This window comes from Belonocnema kinseyi, chromosome 1 (assembly GCF_010883055.1).
Source record: "Belonocnema kinseyi isolate 2016_QV_RU_SX_M_011 chromosome 1, B_treatae_v1, whole genome shotgun sequence".
Lineage (NCBI taxonomy): Eukaryota > Metazoa > Arthropoda > Insecta > Hymenoptera > Cynipidae > Belonocnema > Belonocnema kinseyi.
Window position 1 is genome coordinate 178,098,876 of NC_046657.1, and position 19,744 is coordinate 178,118,619.

The 19,744-nt window shown below is 36.3% G+C and overlaps 1 protein-coding gene across 9 annotated transcripts in view; it reads right to left on the bottom strand.

Moving 5' to 3' along the window:
- LOC117172776 (F-box/LRR-repeat protein 7-like) overlaps positions 1-19,744 on the bottom strand; it is a 180,274-nt gene that overhangs the window by 20,543 nt on the left and 139,987 nt on the right. For all 9 annotated transcript variants that reach the window (XM_033361030.1, XM_033360996.1, XM_033361047.1 and 6 more), the window contains one exon: positions 11,803-12,079. In XM_033361030.1, coding sequence (XP_033216921.1) covers positions 11,803-12,079 — 277 coding nt within the window. The remainder of the gene's footprint in view (positions 1-11,802; positions 12,080-19,744) is intronic.

The window sequence follows — 19,744 nt, forward strand, 5'->3', positions numbered from 1 at the left end:
AAGCCCGGATTAAAAAAGCACAAGAGAAAAACTTTCGTCAACAGCTCCTCGATAAGAGGATGCACGGTATCTTCCACAGAAATGTGAAGGATCAGTCAATGTGGTGTGAGCTAACTTTGCTTTTCTTAAATCACCCGGATTGAAATCTGGTATGGAGGGTTTCATTTTGGCATGTCAAGACGGTGTCATTTCCACCTTAACATACCGTCGTCATATTTTGAGCCAAGACATTCCCGATGATAGCTGTAGGGCGTGCCATGTACATCCCGAGCATTTACCTAACATATTATCTACTTGTCCAACTCATGTGGGAACGAACTACATTCAAAGGCAAAATGCAGCACTAAGAGTGCTTTATTACCATCTTTGTCACTCTAACGGCATTAACCTTAATATCGCTCCTCTAAATGCTCCTTGGGAAATCGAGTCAATTGTCGAGAATGGGAAGTGCCGCGTATATTGGAACTTTATATTCTCGACAATTGTTTCTGTTGCACACTCGAGGCCAGAAATGGTTCTTCTTGACTTCAAGAAGCGAACTATGTACGTTATCGAATTTTCGGTACCAGCTGACAAAAACATCATAGCCAAGGAGAATGAAAAGAAAGAGAGGTATGGAGACCTTATAAGGGAGTTGCAACGATTGTACCCGGAATATTCTGTTAAACTAATCGTCCTCATCATCGGCGCTCTTGGATGTGCCAAGCTTTCACTTGCTAATGACCTAAAAAGCATCCATGCGTGTCAACAATATGCTAAAATACTTGCGGGAAAAATGTAGAAGGCAGTAGTCCTTGGATCACTCCGTGTTCTCAGGGTGCATGAAACTTTTGCCGGATCGTCGTATTGATTCCATTACAGACTGTAACCACCTATCTCACGGTCGCGAGACGTGGTTGTGGCTGAAATTTTACCACGATTTTGCTGATATACGTATGGATATTAATATAAAGATAGATATATATTAAACATAACCGCCATTGACCAGGTGGCTAAATAAACCACCATTGCAAGATATATAAGGGGAAATGTCGCTAAATTCTTAACAGAATACGAGAGTCCATACATTGTCAAGAAACAAGCGAGCCTAGGAACGTATATACTGTGTAACGAAGCCACGAAAATTGATTTAGCATTGTTTCATGCAAATGATCTATTTCCATACAAAAGAAAGGGAAAAAGCCAGAAAACCACCCACGCCTATCAGTCTTCCATGAATCTTCATAAAAATCGATTCTTTCTATCTTATTATCATTTATTATATTTTTCTTTTGTTTTTCTTTGTTCACAGAAAAGGGAAGAATTAGTAAAGAAAACGATGAACCGTTCAACTGCCAAAATGATAGATGCTGGAACATCCGTAAAATCACCTGCCTTTCTAAACAAGGCAGAAGCTGAACTAGACACCCGCGTTAATGCCTTCATCGGACACTGCTTCCACACAAAAATTCTACAAGAAAAACTACTGCGTAAAGGACACCTGACAAACAAAAGAAAGAACCCAAGCAAAAAGTCACAAACACATGGAGGTCCAAGTTGAACAGCCACCTACATTTTGTGAAAGGAGAACGAAACCCAATGTCTGCCAAAAATTCCTGAAGCTGGTCCATGAATTTAAATCGGTACCCATTGGAACCAGAGCTACGATCGGTAGGGAATTCCAAAGCACTATGAGCACATCAAGCGCTCCCAGGGATGATGGACAAAGGACTTTACTCAACATCATTGAGAACCAACAGATCAAGATGACTGGGTCAAAAAGACTCGGGAAGAAACAATCTCCTCACTAAGAGGAATATCAGCACAAACCCATCGGAAAATATAAGCCCAACGCAACAAAAAGATACACCACCTCAAAACCCATCGAAGGTCTAAAGCAAGGTCAAAAGAATAGCGAAAACATCTAAAAAAGACAAGCCTCAGGGTTACATAATCCCAAAGCTTAGATTACGCTCGCGCGACTCCAGGTGACTGGTAATCAGCACGCTGGGGCAGATTAATGCCAAAGTGACATGTAGCTGGCTGCCCTTTTCCGCAAGTGAACGGAGTGGATCCACACCATATAAGAGTCGCGGATCATACAGAAGGCAATCAGATGTTCCTCAGTTCCTATGCTGAGCAGCTTCGTATAGTGGTGTATCCTCATAGAGGTAAACTCGCAGCATATCCCAGCTTCAGCCAGAGGCTTACCTGCAGGAGTTAGACGTCTTCTTCAGGGTGGCCCCTTCTTCATCGGCAGCAATAATCAAAAGTCAACTAGTTTGCTGATAAAGCGTAGTTCTGTAATTCACCTCCTTTCTTCCACTCCATGGAGTACGTTGAAGAAGCTGCCGATCCTTTTATCAATCACGTTGTAGGGGATTGTGATTTCGCTTAGCTGTAGGGGTTATCAAATGGTATTGTTTTCGCGCCTGTTTGATGACAATCCGCGAAAATTGATAATACGTGAATTTAATACTGATTTCGGGATAATGCTTGAATTATCATGATTATTTTATAAAAAGCCCGAAAAATTATATAACTCGAATCTTACGCTTACTTGAGTGTCTCGGACTTACTCGAATTATTTTCTTATTAAGACTGGTTATTGATAAACGAATTCCACCTATATCTGCATATCATAATGCTCAACGTGACTAATTAACTATGACATCATGAATACGACGAAAATGAGGCACGAGCTTGAACTATTTTAGCAGCTGCTCATCTCTATCCACATGTTAGTGCTCGACAGTTTGAAAGAGAAATATATACGTATATCGCAAAGTACAGATTCCACAATTGTAAGAGCTCTAAATTATCACCCATATTACATTACTCTAAACCAAGCTTTAAGGTCAAATTATATTTTAGTGTGTGTAAATTTTTGCCAATGGGCTTTACATATGATACAAGATGATCCTCATCTCTTTAGGTATTCACTTTTTTCGGATGAAGCTAAACTTTACAGGGACAAACAGTTTAATAGACAAAACTGTCATTATAGGTCAAACAAAAATCCCCACAGGTACAGAACTATGGTACATCAAAACCAATGTAATCTTATGTCATGGTGCGGAATAGTAAATGGTTATTTAATTGGACACTACTTTTTATGGAAACGTTAATAGACAATCCTTCTCAGGGTTGGTAAGAGACCACTTAGCTGGACTACTAGAGAATGTTGACTTAGAAACAAGGATAAAAATGTGCCTTCAACAAGATGGTGCTAGGCCACACTTTACAGTCATGGTTCGTTAGTTTTTAAATAACCATGAAAATGGCACGTGGATCGGACCGAAAGGTTAAGTAAAGGGCCCTCTTGCTCACTAGACCTTAGATTAAGGGATCTTTTTGTAATTATATGTTAAAAATATTGTTATTGCTCAACGGCCTACGATCAGAGAAGATCTGATAGAACGAATTCGAATAGCTTATTGCGGCCATTGTGAGAAACTTTGCTTATAACTGTGGGCAATTTTGAAAGACGCTTACGATTAATATCTTGAAGCCAATCGAGGAAATTTCGAACATTTACTTCGTGGACAATTGGAACAATTACAGTCATTGTGAGAGACAAGGGGACTACCAAAAAGAAGCATCTCAAACGTTAGGAGCAAGGGGGGCCACAATAAAAGAGCACCCCAAAGGAAACAGAACTTACTACGTCTACGTCGTTGTTTTCGGGTAACGCTAAAAGTAAGGTTCTAAGAGCTTTTTAAACAGTTGCCCTTGATTTGACCTTTCCAAGTTAAGTATACAATATTTTAACATACTATTTCTTACGTACGGTTTTCCGTGCACTACGAATTCGATGACAGAAATAGGGTTTCTCTAGGGAAAAAATTAGCCTTCCATTACTTTGAAAATATATCTGAAGGTCAAGATGATAAAGATTTTTACACATGTTCCATAGAACGTTTATGACGTAAAATTTTTCGCCTTTTCAAATCCTCAGTTTAAAATAGGAATTTCTTTTTTTTAATGCATCTTGACCTACAAATGACCTTGAGAATTTATCTGAAGGTCAAAATGTTCAAGATGGTTCACATTTTTACGTTTTATCGACTCGTTAAAAGCATCCCGAACGTTTTCTATTCCCAGAAAACCACGATAATCCAAAAAAGGACATCTGACCGTTTTTTAGTTATTTGACTTTGATTTTTTACCTTGAAAGGACCTTGAAAATTGACCTTAAAGTCAAAATTAATAGTACTATTAACTGAAGCCTATGTTCTGTGCAACGTTTGTCTGCAATTTTTTTTCGTACATTGAGCATTTTTAGAGCTTTAAGATTTAAAATCATTTCGATGAAACATTTATTCAGAAGACGCATCTAAAATATAATGAATAGTATAGTTTTGGAAATGCCAATTTTCTGGGAATATATTACGCTTATTTACAGGACCGAATATTCGAGAAGTGATTTTATATTTTCATTATTCGGCAAAAGTGTTCCTTAAGATAGCATATACTATTATGCTTACCCCAATATGTGAACTGTGACTTATTGGTATTAACAGAGTCATAAATCTCCAAAATAGATTTTGGTTGAGAAATAATTTCCCGTACATGGAAGGGCTTGTAGTTTTTAATTTTACATTTGATATTAATCGTGTATTAAGCATCTAGGGATGAAAGCAGGCGTTTTTTATCGAACGCAATGTATTCTGAACGAGTCGTAGCATCGAGCTCAGCTAACCTCGCGGAAGATTATATATATATATATATATACCTGCTTCCTTCCGTGATGCATACGATACTTTTTAATAGACATACAGGATTTCAGCCCTTTTCTACTCATAAAAGCGATACTAAGGTAATTCATTTTAAGCATGACTTAAAGCATGACTGAGTCCGAGACTGATGATATATACCGGGATAGCCCCGTGCAAAATGATCAATTAATAATAATACTATATAATTATAATAATCTAAATATATAAATATATACTATAAATAATAAAAAAGCTAAAATAAAAAATAATAATAAGCCTCCGTAGCTCAGTTGGTTAGACACTCAAAATTCACCTCAGAGGTTCGGGGTTCGATCCCGGAGCCGGTACCTCTAGAAATTTTTTAATGTACCTTTACCGAGGTTCTGGTGGTTCGGAATCCACCTTAAGTTGTAGACCCCCCCATCGTGTACTTGACTGCAACCCAGTCCATCAATGATGGGGTAAAAACCAGGCTTTGTCCAATATGTCTGGGTAGACTGCTCTCATCAGATCACTTGAGTGCATTATAAAAATGCATCCGTGACTGGAGATATATACCGGGATAGCCCCGTGCAAAATGATCAAATAAAAATCCAACTCTAACCAAAAATGCCTTCGACATGTTGGGCAGTATAAGCCTGTGACAACATTTCAACACAGAAATGTTTTTTACAATAATAATTTGAATGAAAAATGTTTATTTTTTTAATGGCGGCAGCAGGAATTGAGCATGGACTTTCCGGTCGCAAAGTCGAAGCTATAAAGCTTGATGCATCCATAAATTAAGAGAATCTCGTAACGGGATTATGAATTTAAATTAAATTTCGAAGGGTATAGGTATCCGCTTTTAGATACTATAATCTCCATATAAACAAAAATTATGCCAGTGTTATAAAAAAGTCTGAAATCATGCATTTGTCATAAATAATAGTTTATACACCAAGGGAGAGGAGTGTATTTTCGTCTGATTTATTTTTTTCGACGTCGCACGCGTTGCCTTCGACGGAAAATCTTGTTGTTATTACAGCGCCACCATAGTATTGCAGTGGGCGCCTACGACTACAAGATTCTTCGTCGGCTGCAGACCTACCCAATTGTTTTCCACCTGTTAACATTTTAAAGGTAAAAAAAAACAGCAACGTCCTGCTCGCTTATTACCCTTGAAAAAGCGCCGTTTTCGTGCATGTTTGGAAGAAAAGTCTGTTAAGTCAGTGAATAAAATTAAAACAGGTTTGAAAGTTTTAATTTGTTAATTTTAATGTCCTGGAAAAATTCTGGTTAATAAAAAGCTTCTCGTGTACTACAGCGCGCGAATCATTGTTACTAGCAGTGATAGTAGGCCGCGGATATCCTGAATAAGCGCAGTACGTTTCAGCGATGATAGAACAAAGATAGAGAGCATCAAACATCTTTCTTATACTATCGTTAAAAGGTATTGCGCACAGTCGTGACATGCACATCCAATCGTCACTGATTGCTAGTAGCACAGTAAATGTCATTAGCATAAGTGGCAATCACTTATTTTATCGTAGGCAAATATGTCTGAGAATCCAATCTACAATTTCTTGTAAGGGTTCCCACGTCCTTCCGCACTCGAGCCTTGACTTTAGCAGCAAGGATTAGCCAACTAATCCTATTGAGATTGCACAGAATATCAGCATACTGGGAGATCATCGTGCTGATAATGGTATTGACCAGTAGATCAGCTACGCAGGGGTTGAAGAGGACGAGTCTTAGATGCGAACTCTAAGGCACTCTGTTTGGAACTGCCTGCAGGCTAGCTACATTATTTTGGTATAGACTGCAAACGGCTTTAAGTCAGGCTGTTCTTCGTAGTTTGAATCACGTCGAAGGGGACTTCTAGCTTGACGATTTTGAAGACCAGCACTTTATGGTTGATCGAGTCAAAATCTTTTATCATATCTGTGCTAATGATAAAGACAGCTTACTCGTTGGAGAGAGTCTCAGTTATATCAGAGATTGTTCTCGTTACCTGGGCCTTTGCATCTGGTAAGCCCATGCTGGAACTCCGGGAATTTAAGCGAATAACCAGTCGTGAGACTTGAATTTTTGGCAGATCCAGATGAATTCCGCAAGGATTGTTTCTTCAAGTTCTCCAAGGTTCTTGATTTCTTGATTATTGCTCCCTGTATTAGTTTATCCAGGAAAAAAATTCGACTTTCTGCACCCTTAAAGGCTGGGAGCTCTCCTAATCGCTGCCTTAGTGATCGCTGGATCCTCTGGAGTTAATTCCGGTGTATTTCTCTGCCATGCAGTAGATTCATCCGCTTTCTATTCTACTGACTGAGTACATTTCTGACTTACATGCAGGGTTCCCAGTATCGCGCGACATTATTCTTGCTGGAGTTTCTGACTTCGTTTGCTATATAGATTTCGGACATGAGTTCCAATGGCATCTGTCTGGGTTCAAAGAATTTGCGCCTCATTCTATTTTTCTGGACATGCAGAATGCTGAGACTAGCCATCTAGATTTCTCGGTATGATATTGCAGGTAAGTTAAAAAGCTACTGTCGCTGGCGGCCCTCCCTAACATGTTTATTGTTTCGTTCTTCAGTTCTTTAGCGTCCGCTGGAGGTTTTCCCGCTTTAAGGAGTTCCTTGCTATGCGCTTACTTTGTATGCACTGTAGCTGTTGGTTGTGTTGGGTTTGTTTTCTTCACAGAAAGCTAGACTTCTACTCTTCCTTCTCTATTTTACCGCCTAATAAACGGGAAGAAGAATTCTACATTATACTTTCTTAAGATTTCTACAATTTTCTTATGTTCATCCTCAGTCTCAGTTCTCACGTATGCTCGGCCTTCAGCCTTGTTATATCTAATCTCCGATTTTATATTTACCGACAGATACGTCAGATATCTAACTCTACCGGCTGAACTTACAATTCCGCTTCTGGTTATTGTTATCGGTAGCTCTTTATTTACTTCATGGGTTCGTAGGATGACCTCGGCCTGCTGTACCCTCTCTTTATCCTCTGATTCTTCCCAGTCCTTGCATTAGCGTGGACTGTGTAAAGTGGGCAAAAACTGGTCTCTTTGCTATGTCGAGAAAATCGTGTTTGCCATTTAGGCAGGTAGGGTACTCAAATCTATTGGAGGTTAAGAATTTCCTTATCGGCTCTCTTTTTTTAGGCTAGTACATATCTTGTTACTTTGATACTGTTTATTAATTCTTTTGTCATTTCCCGCTTCTAAAAGAGGCTCATAAATATTCCCCTTATGCCATTTAACCTAAGTTTTATTTGACTGGAAAACAAGTTGTAGAACAGCCACTTATCATTATTGATACTTTTCGATTTTTTAGGTGATATAATCTCTATCTGTCCTCACTACCAGTTAATATAATATCTATTATACCGAATCTTTATTTGACATTATTTTCATGCATTTGATTTTCTATTCCTAATAATGTATATAATTCCTAATTTTGATTTCAGACAATTTATGTTTTCTGAATGCCCACATAATCTATTATTCATTTGCACGAATTTCTATTTGGCATACTATCAAGATGGCGTCACGAGTATAGTTCGATAAACACAGTTCCGCGAATTATGCTCGGTCCTACTGAAAATTGCTTTCAGATAATGTTAAAAAGTGCTTTGGTTTGAGGAATTGGGCTTGTATCCATTGGGAAGAGTCAAAAAGTACTGTGTATGTTTAAATAAAGAGTATATATTGTCCAATGTGCAGTGAGAGCCTGACCATCTCAATGGAGAATATAAAACGTGCTTTTTTTCTAGCGTCTCTGTAAGTAGAATATCTAACCAAGATATTTAATGTAAGCATCAAGAAAACAAAATGTAAACATCAAGGAAACGATAAAGATTCAAATAGATGACTCAGTAAAGGCAGCAATGGCGAACCTGAACAGCTTATAAATAAAGTACAATCAAAAACAGATTCACTAGGAGAGGATGTTAAGCAAATTCAGGATAGACTAAAAGCTCTTAAATCAGCAACAAATCTGCTGAGAGAAGTACAGAAGCATTCAGTAGAAACATGCCAGGGTACAAAAGAAATAGAAGGTACGTCACTCATATCTCAGATATTATCAGAAATGCATGATAGAAACTGCAGGAAAAAGAATATAATTATTTTTGGATTGTCGGAGCCTATAATAAATACCCTTTCTAAAATTGACCAGTTTTGTAGGTGAACCCAAAAGCATGATAATGAAAAAGTAGCCGTGTTAAAAATATTGAGTAGCATCCACAATGAAAATATAACATTGGATAATATGAAATGATAGAGAGTGGGTAAAATTTTCCAGAATTCACAAAGATCAAGGCCTATTCCGATTCGTCTACTATCGGAGGAAATCACAGTTAAATATCTCTAGAACTTTGCAATGCAGAAACGATCTAATGACCTCGACAGTACAGCACTGAGAATGCAAATAAGCTCAGATATCACACAAATGCAACAAACAGAATTCAAATAGGCATTGGAGAAGCTTAAAGCAAGAGACTTCAATAGCTAATAACTAATTTTATGCTCTACATATGTGACAAGGCTTTAGAAGTAGAGGCGTATCTGAACGCATAGAAGGAGATTTGAACATGCCCTGTGTTTAAAACTGGCGATTCTGTGGATGTAACAAAATTCCAGGCCTATTTGAATAATAAACAACTTCCCCAACGCCTTCAAAATCTTTCCTGCTAATTAATTATCAAGCGTTTTCAAATCTGAAGTTATTCAGTACCAACACGGATTCATTTGAGGTACATCTACTACAACTAATTAATTAATAATGACCGACAATTCGGTGGAAGCATTGTAGGAGCGGTTTCAATTAGATGTTATCTATCTAGATATGTCCAACGCCTTTGAAAAGTACAATCATGCGATCTTAGTGGATAAGCTCAAAAAATTTAACCTTTTCGGTAATTTAATTTCGCTCATCAATGAACTTCTGCAAAATAGGCAGCATGTTGTTCGGTATGCAGGTTGCACTGTTACAATGTCAAAAATTGGTCTAAATGGCATATGTAACATTAGAAATTCGAAGAAAATATTGTGTGCAGATGATGTGAAAAGCATGTTAAAAATAAGAAATGTTAAAAAGTGCGTAGACGCACAAAAAGATCTTGAAGAGTTCATAAGTTGGCTTAAGAATTTAGATATCGTATTAATTGTAAATAGATGTAAGGTGGTGTCATTCTATAGGAAATTACAGCCTATTATATTTGAATATATAATAGATGCAAAGCCTATTGTGAGAGTCTTCAGAATTTTAGATCTCGACATAACTTTTGATATAAAGCTTAGATTTTATATATACATGGAGTGTGTTGTCAAATCAGCAAATCAAATTCTCGGATTCATAATAACATGCTGTAATAATATTTCAGGGATGTTGAAACGCTCACATTAGAAGATTTCTGATGATAATGGCTTACAGGGTAGACGGGCTTTTAATTTTAATATTTTAATTACCAAACAACACTTTTTTAACAATTTTTAAAATAAAATGAATTTTTTGAAATTTTTTTGTTATTTTAAACTTTTTTCATTCTAAACACAACTGAAATTTTCGGATTTACTATTTATGTTAACATTCAAAGTACCGGGGACTTGTGAAAAAATTACTGAGCTTTTTACACATCTGTGTCAAAAAAGTCTATACAACTTATGTCGCCGGTTTACAGGAGCTGTAAGCAGTTAAATCTGCTGTCTCTCAAGTTGCTAAAATAGTAAAAAAATATAGTTTAGTAGCGAGGAATGATTTGGCCTTACCATTAATGACCTTAGTAAAAAATAAAGAAATGAAAGGAATTGTAATAAGTATGGACTCTGTATAAATAATTAAGATCAATGCCGTAAATGCGCCTGGTTATAATACATAGATTATATATAACCCTGTAATTGGTGTAAGCTGTTGGGCTATATCAAATAAATATCAAATAACTACATAACTTAGCATTCATTTACACGAATTTCCATTTGCCATAATTTCCAATTCATCGAAACGCCATGCCGCAGAAATTTCACTTATCGTATTGCTTATCCGGCCTTAAATAAAGGCGCAATTTTCAAGTAAGGAAATTCTGATTAGCTGATTTTGAATGTATCGTCTTTATTTTAAGTCAGATGGGCTGTAGGGCAAATGAAACTTCTGTGACATGGCAATTCGATTAAGTAGAAATAATGTCAAATGGCAATTCATGTAAATGAATGCTAAGTTATGTGGGTTATGTTATTATTTGGGAAAAAATAAATTAAGTCAAATAATAATTCCAATAAGTGTAAAATATGACAATCAGAAATTTATTTAAATGAATATCGATAATAAGACAGTTATGTTAAATATAAATTCGGAAAATCAGAAATTGTATTAAATTAAAATTAGAAATAATAAAAATTATGGTGAATAGAAATTTGATCATGATTCCAGATGGGGAATAAGTATATTAGAAATTATGATAACTAGTAGTTAGCACAAATAGAAGCTCGGTCACCTGAAACTTCGAAGAATTTTTACGACAAATCCCTGTTTGGCAAATTGATTTTCAGTGAAATAAAGCTTAGGTTACATGGAATTTGGGGAATATTCATACTCCTCTTCTGAAACCGGGGTAAAGTATTTTTTTTTCCTATCTGATTTCCTACCAGTAGCAGTGCACTTCCAGAGTGTCAATACATTTTTCGCACTGCACTTGCACTTCCCCATTTCCTAAGTTGCAAAATCACTTAGAGAGATCTGCTTTGGAGACGTTTTGTCTTTATTTTTGCTACTGGCAGGGATCAACTTCACCGGTTCTGCGGAGAAGATCACTATGATTGTCACTATATTCCCACTTTCACAACCATCTGTGGTAATAAAAACCTTGGCTTCATCCGTGGCACAACTTTATTGCACCATTACAGTATCCATTTCTTTAAACGAATTATTGTCGTGTGAGTAACGTCCGAGGTCCCATGATTCAAGCAAGCGTTCTTAGTCTTATTTTACAACTGATATATCGAGTTTATTCTTGTCAAATTACAGATTTGCACATTTTTTTGTTAATAATAAATATAACAATACAATTATTCAAGAGCAATATATGTAAAAGAAACGCAATGACATAAAAATTATCTATTTACCGTGAATATCCAGGTACCTGAGTTGCTTGCAGCTTGCACTAATGGCAAGTATACACTCATCTGTAACCGAAATATTTTGTCCAACATTCAACATCTGCAGATTGGTTAAATCTGCAAGATTTTTCATGGCTTGTGATGATAACATAGGGAAATATCCAGTGAATTCCAAATTTCTTAAACTTTCGCCACGTATTCGCAGGGATTGTAACACACTGTCATTGATGCTCACACACGTTTGTAATGATAGTGAATGCAACTTATGACATTTTTTTATAGCCTGCAAGAAATAAAAAATCAACACTTTGGCGTTACATATAAATAGGCCTGGAGCCCAAACTTTTGTATGCAAAAAATAGCTCCAAAAGGTTTCATTACTTAAAATCATTCATTTTTGTAGTCTTTTTATTTTTTAATTTGATCGGGCTAGAAAGCTTATTATGCCGCATGACTCTTTGCAAAACAAAGTTTCTGAGGCTAATAGTTAGATGTTCACATTTGGCGTAACCTCCTGTTGCGTTATGCAAGTGCACATTACTGCTCAAAAGCATAAGCTCACCTCAAAAAAAAAAAAGAATATCTTTAAAGTTTTGTATCTCGCGAACTATATATCGTAGCAGACTTTCTTACACCTCATTTTTAAAAAATTAATTTTAAAAGAATTTTTTTAGATTAAATTTTACATGTATACATACAAAAAAAGTTTTTTTTCTCAAAATTAAGCTTCTGAGAACAAACATGTTTTTGCGTTCACGAAACGATCATGACTGGTTCAATTTTACCCAGTACGTAGGGCGCTACGAAAGTTTTGCAATACGCGAAACCTATTGGAAGAAGAGAGATGATCGTTGCGTCATTAGAAAGAACGTCCAAAATTAGAAAGGAAGAGGAAACCTGTTGACTCAGGTCTCAGTACAGTCTAAGCACGCAGTCTGGAACGATTGATAAATGGCGTCGTGGTCAAAGGAAGAATATCGTGCAATAATTGGATACAACTTTTCTCGCGGTTTAAGTGTAGACCAAAATTTTGAGGAAATATCTCCGGTATTAAGTAAAGATTGTCCGCATCGCACAACAATTTTGCGATGGCTGAATGATAATAGGAGAATCACGTACCGGCAGATAGAACAAATGTTACACATTAGTGTACCGGCAGTCCATCGAATTCTGCATCAACATTTACATGTTAGGAAGGTTTGTACTCTATGGGAACCACATGCTTTGACCGAGGAGCAAATGGTAGCGAGAGTAAAGTGGTGCCAAAAAGCGCTAAAAAGATTTTTATCGCGATCTTGTCGGGATGTAAATAGTATTATAACAGGCGACGAAACCTGGCTGTATTATTACGACGTTCGAACAAAATCACAAAATAAGATCTGGCTGTTCGAGGATGAGGATGCTCCAGTGGAGGTGCGGAAGTCTCGATTTGTAAACAAAAGAATTAATGCAGTATTCTTTGGGAAACGCGGCATTGTGGATAGGGTCGTATTGGAAAACCAGCGTACGGTCAGTTTTTCCTGGTACACTCAGGCATGTTGATCCCAAGTCATAAACCAACTCAAAAACATCAGGCCGAAATCTCGACACAGCACCTGGCTATTCCACCACGACAATGCACCGGCTCACAGAAGGAAGGCCACAGGAGATTTTTGTTCAAATCTGGACTGACTGCTCTAGATGACCCTCCTTACAGTCTAGATCTTGTTTTCTGTGACTTTGGTTTGTTTCCGGAAGTAAAAAGACAACTAAAAGGGTGTCGATTTACTAACGAAACTGACCTTTCGACTGCGTGGAACCAAGCGTGTGCAGATCCTGTAGAAGAAAAGTGGCAGGGTTGGTTCGATGACAGGTTTCGACGTATGGAAAAGTGTATTCACTGCGGTGGAAAGTACTTCGAAAAATTATAAAAGGTTCGTCTGCATTGCAAAACTTTCGTAGCGTCCTACGTACTTTTTTTGAACGTTTACTATTTTGCAATTACTGGATCAATTGTCTTAAGCAAATTCTAAGTTATACTTAAGAGCCAATAGAAATGATGTATACAAAATATAACTATTGTTGATGTGTTTAACAAGGTTAAAAAAATGTGGAATTTTACAACAAAAATTGTATAATGGTATCTGTGCTGCGGACGCCAATATTCGAAAATCGAACGTGAAGTACTCGCTCAAAATGACCAAGTGTGTTTTCTTGATCGAAAAAATGGGTGAGTTCTAGGAGGGTTAATTTTGACAATAAAAGAAAATGTCCAAATATGCAGTAAAGCTTGTTAAGCATATTACTGTATCTCTGAATATAGTAAACAAAGACGAATAGCAGTTACGTCTATAAAATAAAATTTTCAATGTTAAAAAATAAAATAAAAAAAATAGAAAATATAATCGAGATATAAAATCGATGATTGATATATGCTATATGTATAACTATGTTATGATATAACCATGTAAATAATATATATGTGAAAAGTATGCGATAATAGTGTGTGTTTAGGTAGAAAAACCGTGAAAAATGAACAATTAATGAAAATCAAGACATAATTTGGTAAAAATGCCCGAAATCACATGAAAAATGAAGTAAAAATTCTAAAAGGGAAAGAAAAAGAGATAAAGTTAAATAAATTCACGAAATTTGTATTTAATTTCAAATAATACAATCGATAATGTGACGTGGAAGTGAAAATGAAAACAAATTCAAGGTTGTACTCACAGAAAATTGTGAGCGATTCGACAAAAACAAGTTATAGTTAGAAAAATTTTAGCGAGGTTAGACGAAACCGAAATTACAAATATATGTGAAATTAAATTATTCAAGTAAGAAAGAGAGCATAGGAAAAATGCAAGAATATATCAACGTTAGGACATTGCCATAGCTCTTGAGATCGAGCTAGAGCGAGAGTACAGCGCGGTAAATGCGAGGAAGATCACTCGAACAGGTGGTGGGGAAACAAACAGACACCGACTTTCACACATAAGAACGATTTTGATTTCCAATCCAAACCCAACAGATAGTACACCATAACCCCAGTGAATTAGGTACAAACCCAAAAAAACACAGGTTTCATGGGAAGAGGTAGAGGTAATTGGTCCAGAAAAGGACCAGTTACTACAGAATAAATTGATAGGATGAATAGTACAGACGTAAGTAGGATGATTGGTAGATGTAGGACGAGAAAATTAGCAAGCGACACCATAGAGGAAATAAATCCGGCAAAATTTGACTCAACGTTCTCATAAATTACCTTCCCCCAAATATGCTGCTCAATTCAAATCAAGATAGAATAGATTGGTTCGAGGCAACAGCAAGTTTAATGGATACTGAAAATAGTAGAAGAAGCTAAAAATTTTTTACTGAAAATAGCAGAAGAAATTAACAATTTTTGAAGGATAGGTGGAGAGTTTGACATTGAAACAAGACACAAAGTAAATGACGAAATATTCGAAATCGACTCATTTTTAGATTATAACGAGCAATTCTCAAGAGAAATAAATGAGTTGATGTATTTCAAAACAGATGCGAATAAAATAAGGGTGGGATATCGGAAATTACGCGAAGAAACAGTAAAGTTGAGAAAAAATATAATTCGTAATCCAAACCTAAGGGCTCATAGTTTGTTTGAACATAGAACAACAATTAATCCGGGAAGTGACAAAACAAGATTTACTGAAAATTTTCATTGTCGTAGATCGCAAAATACGGTACATTTTGAAGGAGAACCTTAAATGGAAAGAGAAAGTAGGGTTCAAAGTAGAAATTTCAGGGCAAAAACAGCTATAAATAAAAACCATGAAATTGAAGAATTAACGTAAGGGACAAGATTTCAAAATCTGAAAGATAGGCAAGAACAGAGAAATAGGGAAGACATATATTCAGGTAGCGATTTTGAAATCATAGAAGATAGGAACAAACGAAAAACTTACAGGACAGTAGCTTAAGGAAATACATGTACAAAAAATCAAGATAAAATAACAGAAATATCAGAAATAGAAAGTTGCGGAAGGGAGTTGCTTGAAAAATTAAAAAAATATATGAAAAGAGATACAGTAGGGACAGTCGAGAATACAACAACAGGGAAACATACATAACAATGGAACTAACACAAGACAATACATAGAAGCACAAATACAAAATAGGATAGGATAGCGAGAGCATTTTTGGACCGAAGATTTAGGGAACAAATAAAAAACAAAATCAGATTTTATAATCTGGAAGAAGGAGAAGACATTCAGTCTGTTTTCTCGAGTATCAGGGAATTTTTCACGAAATTAAGCCCTAGGGAAAAATTACAGTGGGAATTAGATATGACATATAAAAATTTAAGATTGGAATATAAAATATATATCCCATGAGATAGTTACGAGACAGTCGAAAAACTAATACAAAGAGCAAAACGATTTGAGGAAGGAATATTAGATTAAAAGATTAGAGTACAGGTATTAAATGTAGCGGACACAAAAAGCAAAGGACACAACAATAACAAAAAAAAATGATAAGGGTAAAAATGTTGATAAAACTTCAGATCAAAATCAGGAAAGGAATGAATTAAATAACCAGGATAATCAGGCATTAGATAAGGTATCAGGGTCAGCAAAGAAGTCGAAATTATCAAAACCTATATCAGAATAACCGTGGTTATAGGGGATGGAACGGTAGAGGTCAAGGTGAGGGTCATAGGTATCCGCTTAACCCACGGAATCAATGGCCGAATTTTTTATCCCGCCCCCCACTATGCGCATGTCAAAGTGATAATAATTCACCTTTAGCGATAATCGAATTACCCCCTGAAGTGTCAAAACCGACGGAAAAAGCAAACGCAAGTGGTAGTCACGAAAGTCAAAATCAAAACTCGCAAAATAAAGGAAATAATATCGAAGGGTTTAAACCTCCAAAAAGTGGAGATACTCGTTCAAGTACACAGGACGGGTCGAATCCAAATAAAGAGGCGCAAAATCACAAACCTTTAGAATGTTTAAAATGCGAAAAAAATAGGGCATTTTAAAAAAGAATGCTATTATTACCAAGGAAACTCGACAGGCATGCACTAAGGGCGACAGTGCCTCTCGAAAATAGAGAATCGCCCGAGAAATTAATTCCGACGAAGACATCCCAGGTGAAACAAGGTTTCATTTACTAGTAGAATTGAATAAAGAATTATTTAGAGTTTTGATCGATACAGGAGCAACACATTCTTATGTAGGTAAAGAATTATTAGAAAAAATAAGAGAATCACAATATAAAATCGTAGAACCAAATTCCAATAAATTAATGGTAGCAAACAGACAGGAAGTGGACATATAGGACTAACATATCTTATGTTAAAAAACATTGGTATCGGAATTTATTTTGAACCGGGAATGTGTTGGCTTTCGACAAAACCACATATTTTATATTCAATGAAGGCTCATCCCATAGCACTTCCAAAACCATTTACGAAGATAGAATTGGGATTGGGAAAAAATGTTAGGACCCAGACCCAAGAATAGGAAGAAAAGAAAAAAGGTAAAGATAATAAAGCAGATAAGAAACTGCAATTAGAGCAAAGTAAATTTGGATCAGAGGTTAGTATGAAATAAACGGACGAGTTTGGCTAAAAAACAAAGATATATCAAGTAAAGTAAAAAGTCAAACAAGAAAATTACTAGAATATTATAAAGTTCCATGTTTTATTAAAAATAAAATATCGCACACTACTTATGAAATAAAAGGATTAAGACAAAAAACTTTAGGTGAATGGAACGTAAACGACATTAAAATTTTTTCCCACAGGTAATTAACTAAGAAAAAAATAAAACGGTTAATTAAAAACAAATAGATAAATAAGTAAATAAAATTCACACACGAGCAAAATAAATGAAAGATAAATGCACCAATAAAAAAAATATACAAGATAATCGGACAATTCAACAGAATTATCTAAGATAAACAATCCTGAAAATGATCTACTACTATTTGGAAAACAACATTTAGCCATCCTACTCCGAAACTAAACGAATCTCTAGCAAAATCGATACATGTCGGCGAATTACCCGATTTAACAAAATTGCGAAAAAATCAGACAAATTCTAAATCAAATCGGCACATCTCTAGAAATTACACAATTCCACCGGGTTATTTAGATTCACACAATTCTTAACTGAAATAAGCACATGTTTATAATGTTTCTAAAGGAGATTACACAATTAAATCAAATTACTTAGAAATTAATCCTTCACTGATTAAATTATTACATTTTACAATTTCTCCATACATCACTTCTGAGTTAAACTGGCGCTCTTCAAAATGAAAGAAACTACATGATTCTCGACGCCTCCAAGAATTCAGTTAATTAAAGGGGTGGGGCAGGGGGAAAAGTCCGTGGTTGAGTAATGCTCGACAATGACTCAGTTCCCACTATTTCACTATCAGTGTCTGGGAAACCATTTTGTTAATTTCACCGCGTAATTAGAACAAAACTTAACTGGGATACAGTCCACTCATTTTACATAATTTTAAGTAATCGCACAAAAGGGAATCCGACTCCAAAATCTTTGTCAGGATTTACGGAGCAAAACTCAACTGGGGCTCAAACCATGGCCCATCTTAAACCACTAGCCAGAAAAACAAAATATGCCAGCATAGTAGACAAGATGTTTTCACTTAGCTCAATAATGTTAAGATCAGAGATTTAGTGTAATAACTTTATAAATATATATCCCATTATTATTGCACAAAACCAATAAAAAAACCTCCAACGTCAACGTAATTTAACCTACAACCTGCATTATCTCGACTGCTTGCGTATCAGCCAGTGTAAGCGACTTCAGACATTTCAAAGCCCGGTAAAGTTAAAATATAAAATTTCAATTAGGAAAAATTTAATTTGCACTTTTCACTTAACTTATTGTGCAAAACCAAGTACATACGCACTACATATCTCAGATAAGAGGCTTCGAGGATGCGACGGCACTGGGCTAATCACCTGATTCTTACAGTGTCCGCGAAACAGCTGATGACAGTGTCAGAGGTGTGACAGTGCCCAAAGCTACAGTATCCGAGGTTCGACTGTATTTCTTTCTATTTTGGGGTTAAAATAATTAGGACAAAATACTTTCGTTGTGTTTTAAAAGATTCACCGACTAGTACTTGATGCTTTTCGATCTTGATCATTATTACTAGGCAGTCTGATAAGTACCTGAAAATTCTAAGAGATGGCATTAGTATTTACTAATGTAAACCATTTTCGTCGAGCTTGATCCTTCAAATGACGCCTGTCAAAACTTCAACCATTTATGTTTACGCATTTACAAGTTACAGCACTGAGAAGCGACTAACCTCCGAGTTTTTTTTTAATATGGAAAAATCTGAGTTTCGAGTTTTGATCAAACACTACTATCTTCACAAGAAAACGATATCCGAGACCAAGGCCAAGCTGGATAAGTATTACCCGGACTCTGCACCGTCGATTGGAACGATTCATAAGTGGCTTACCGAGTTTCGTTGTGGCCGTACGCGCACAGTTGATGCTGAACGATCTGTGCACCCAAAAGAGGTCACTACACAAGAAAATGTCGAAAAAATGCATGATATGATGTAGAAAGATCCCAAAATGAAATTGAAAGAGGTAGCTAATGCTGTAGGCATATTATTGGAACGCGTGGGCAATATCGTGCATTCAGTTTTGGGCATGAAGAAGCTCTGCGCGCGATGGGTGCCGCGTTTGCTCACAGTGGACCAAAAACGAATTCGTGTGACAACTTTCCAGCAGAATTTGGCATTATTTTCGCGTAAGCCAACCGAGTTTTTGCGCCGATTAATTACCATGGATGAAACCTGAATCCACTACTACACTCCTGAGTCGACACAACAAGCAAAACAGTGGGTTCCACCAGGCCGAAGTGCTCCGAAGCGTCCAAAAACGCAACAATGGGTCGGAAAGGTTATGGCCTCCGTATTTTGGGATGCACATGGC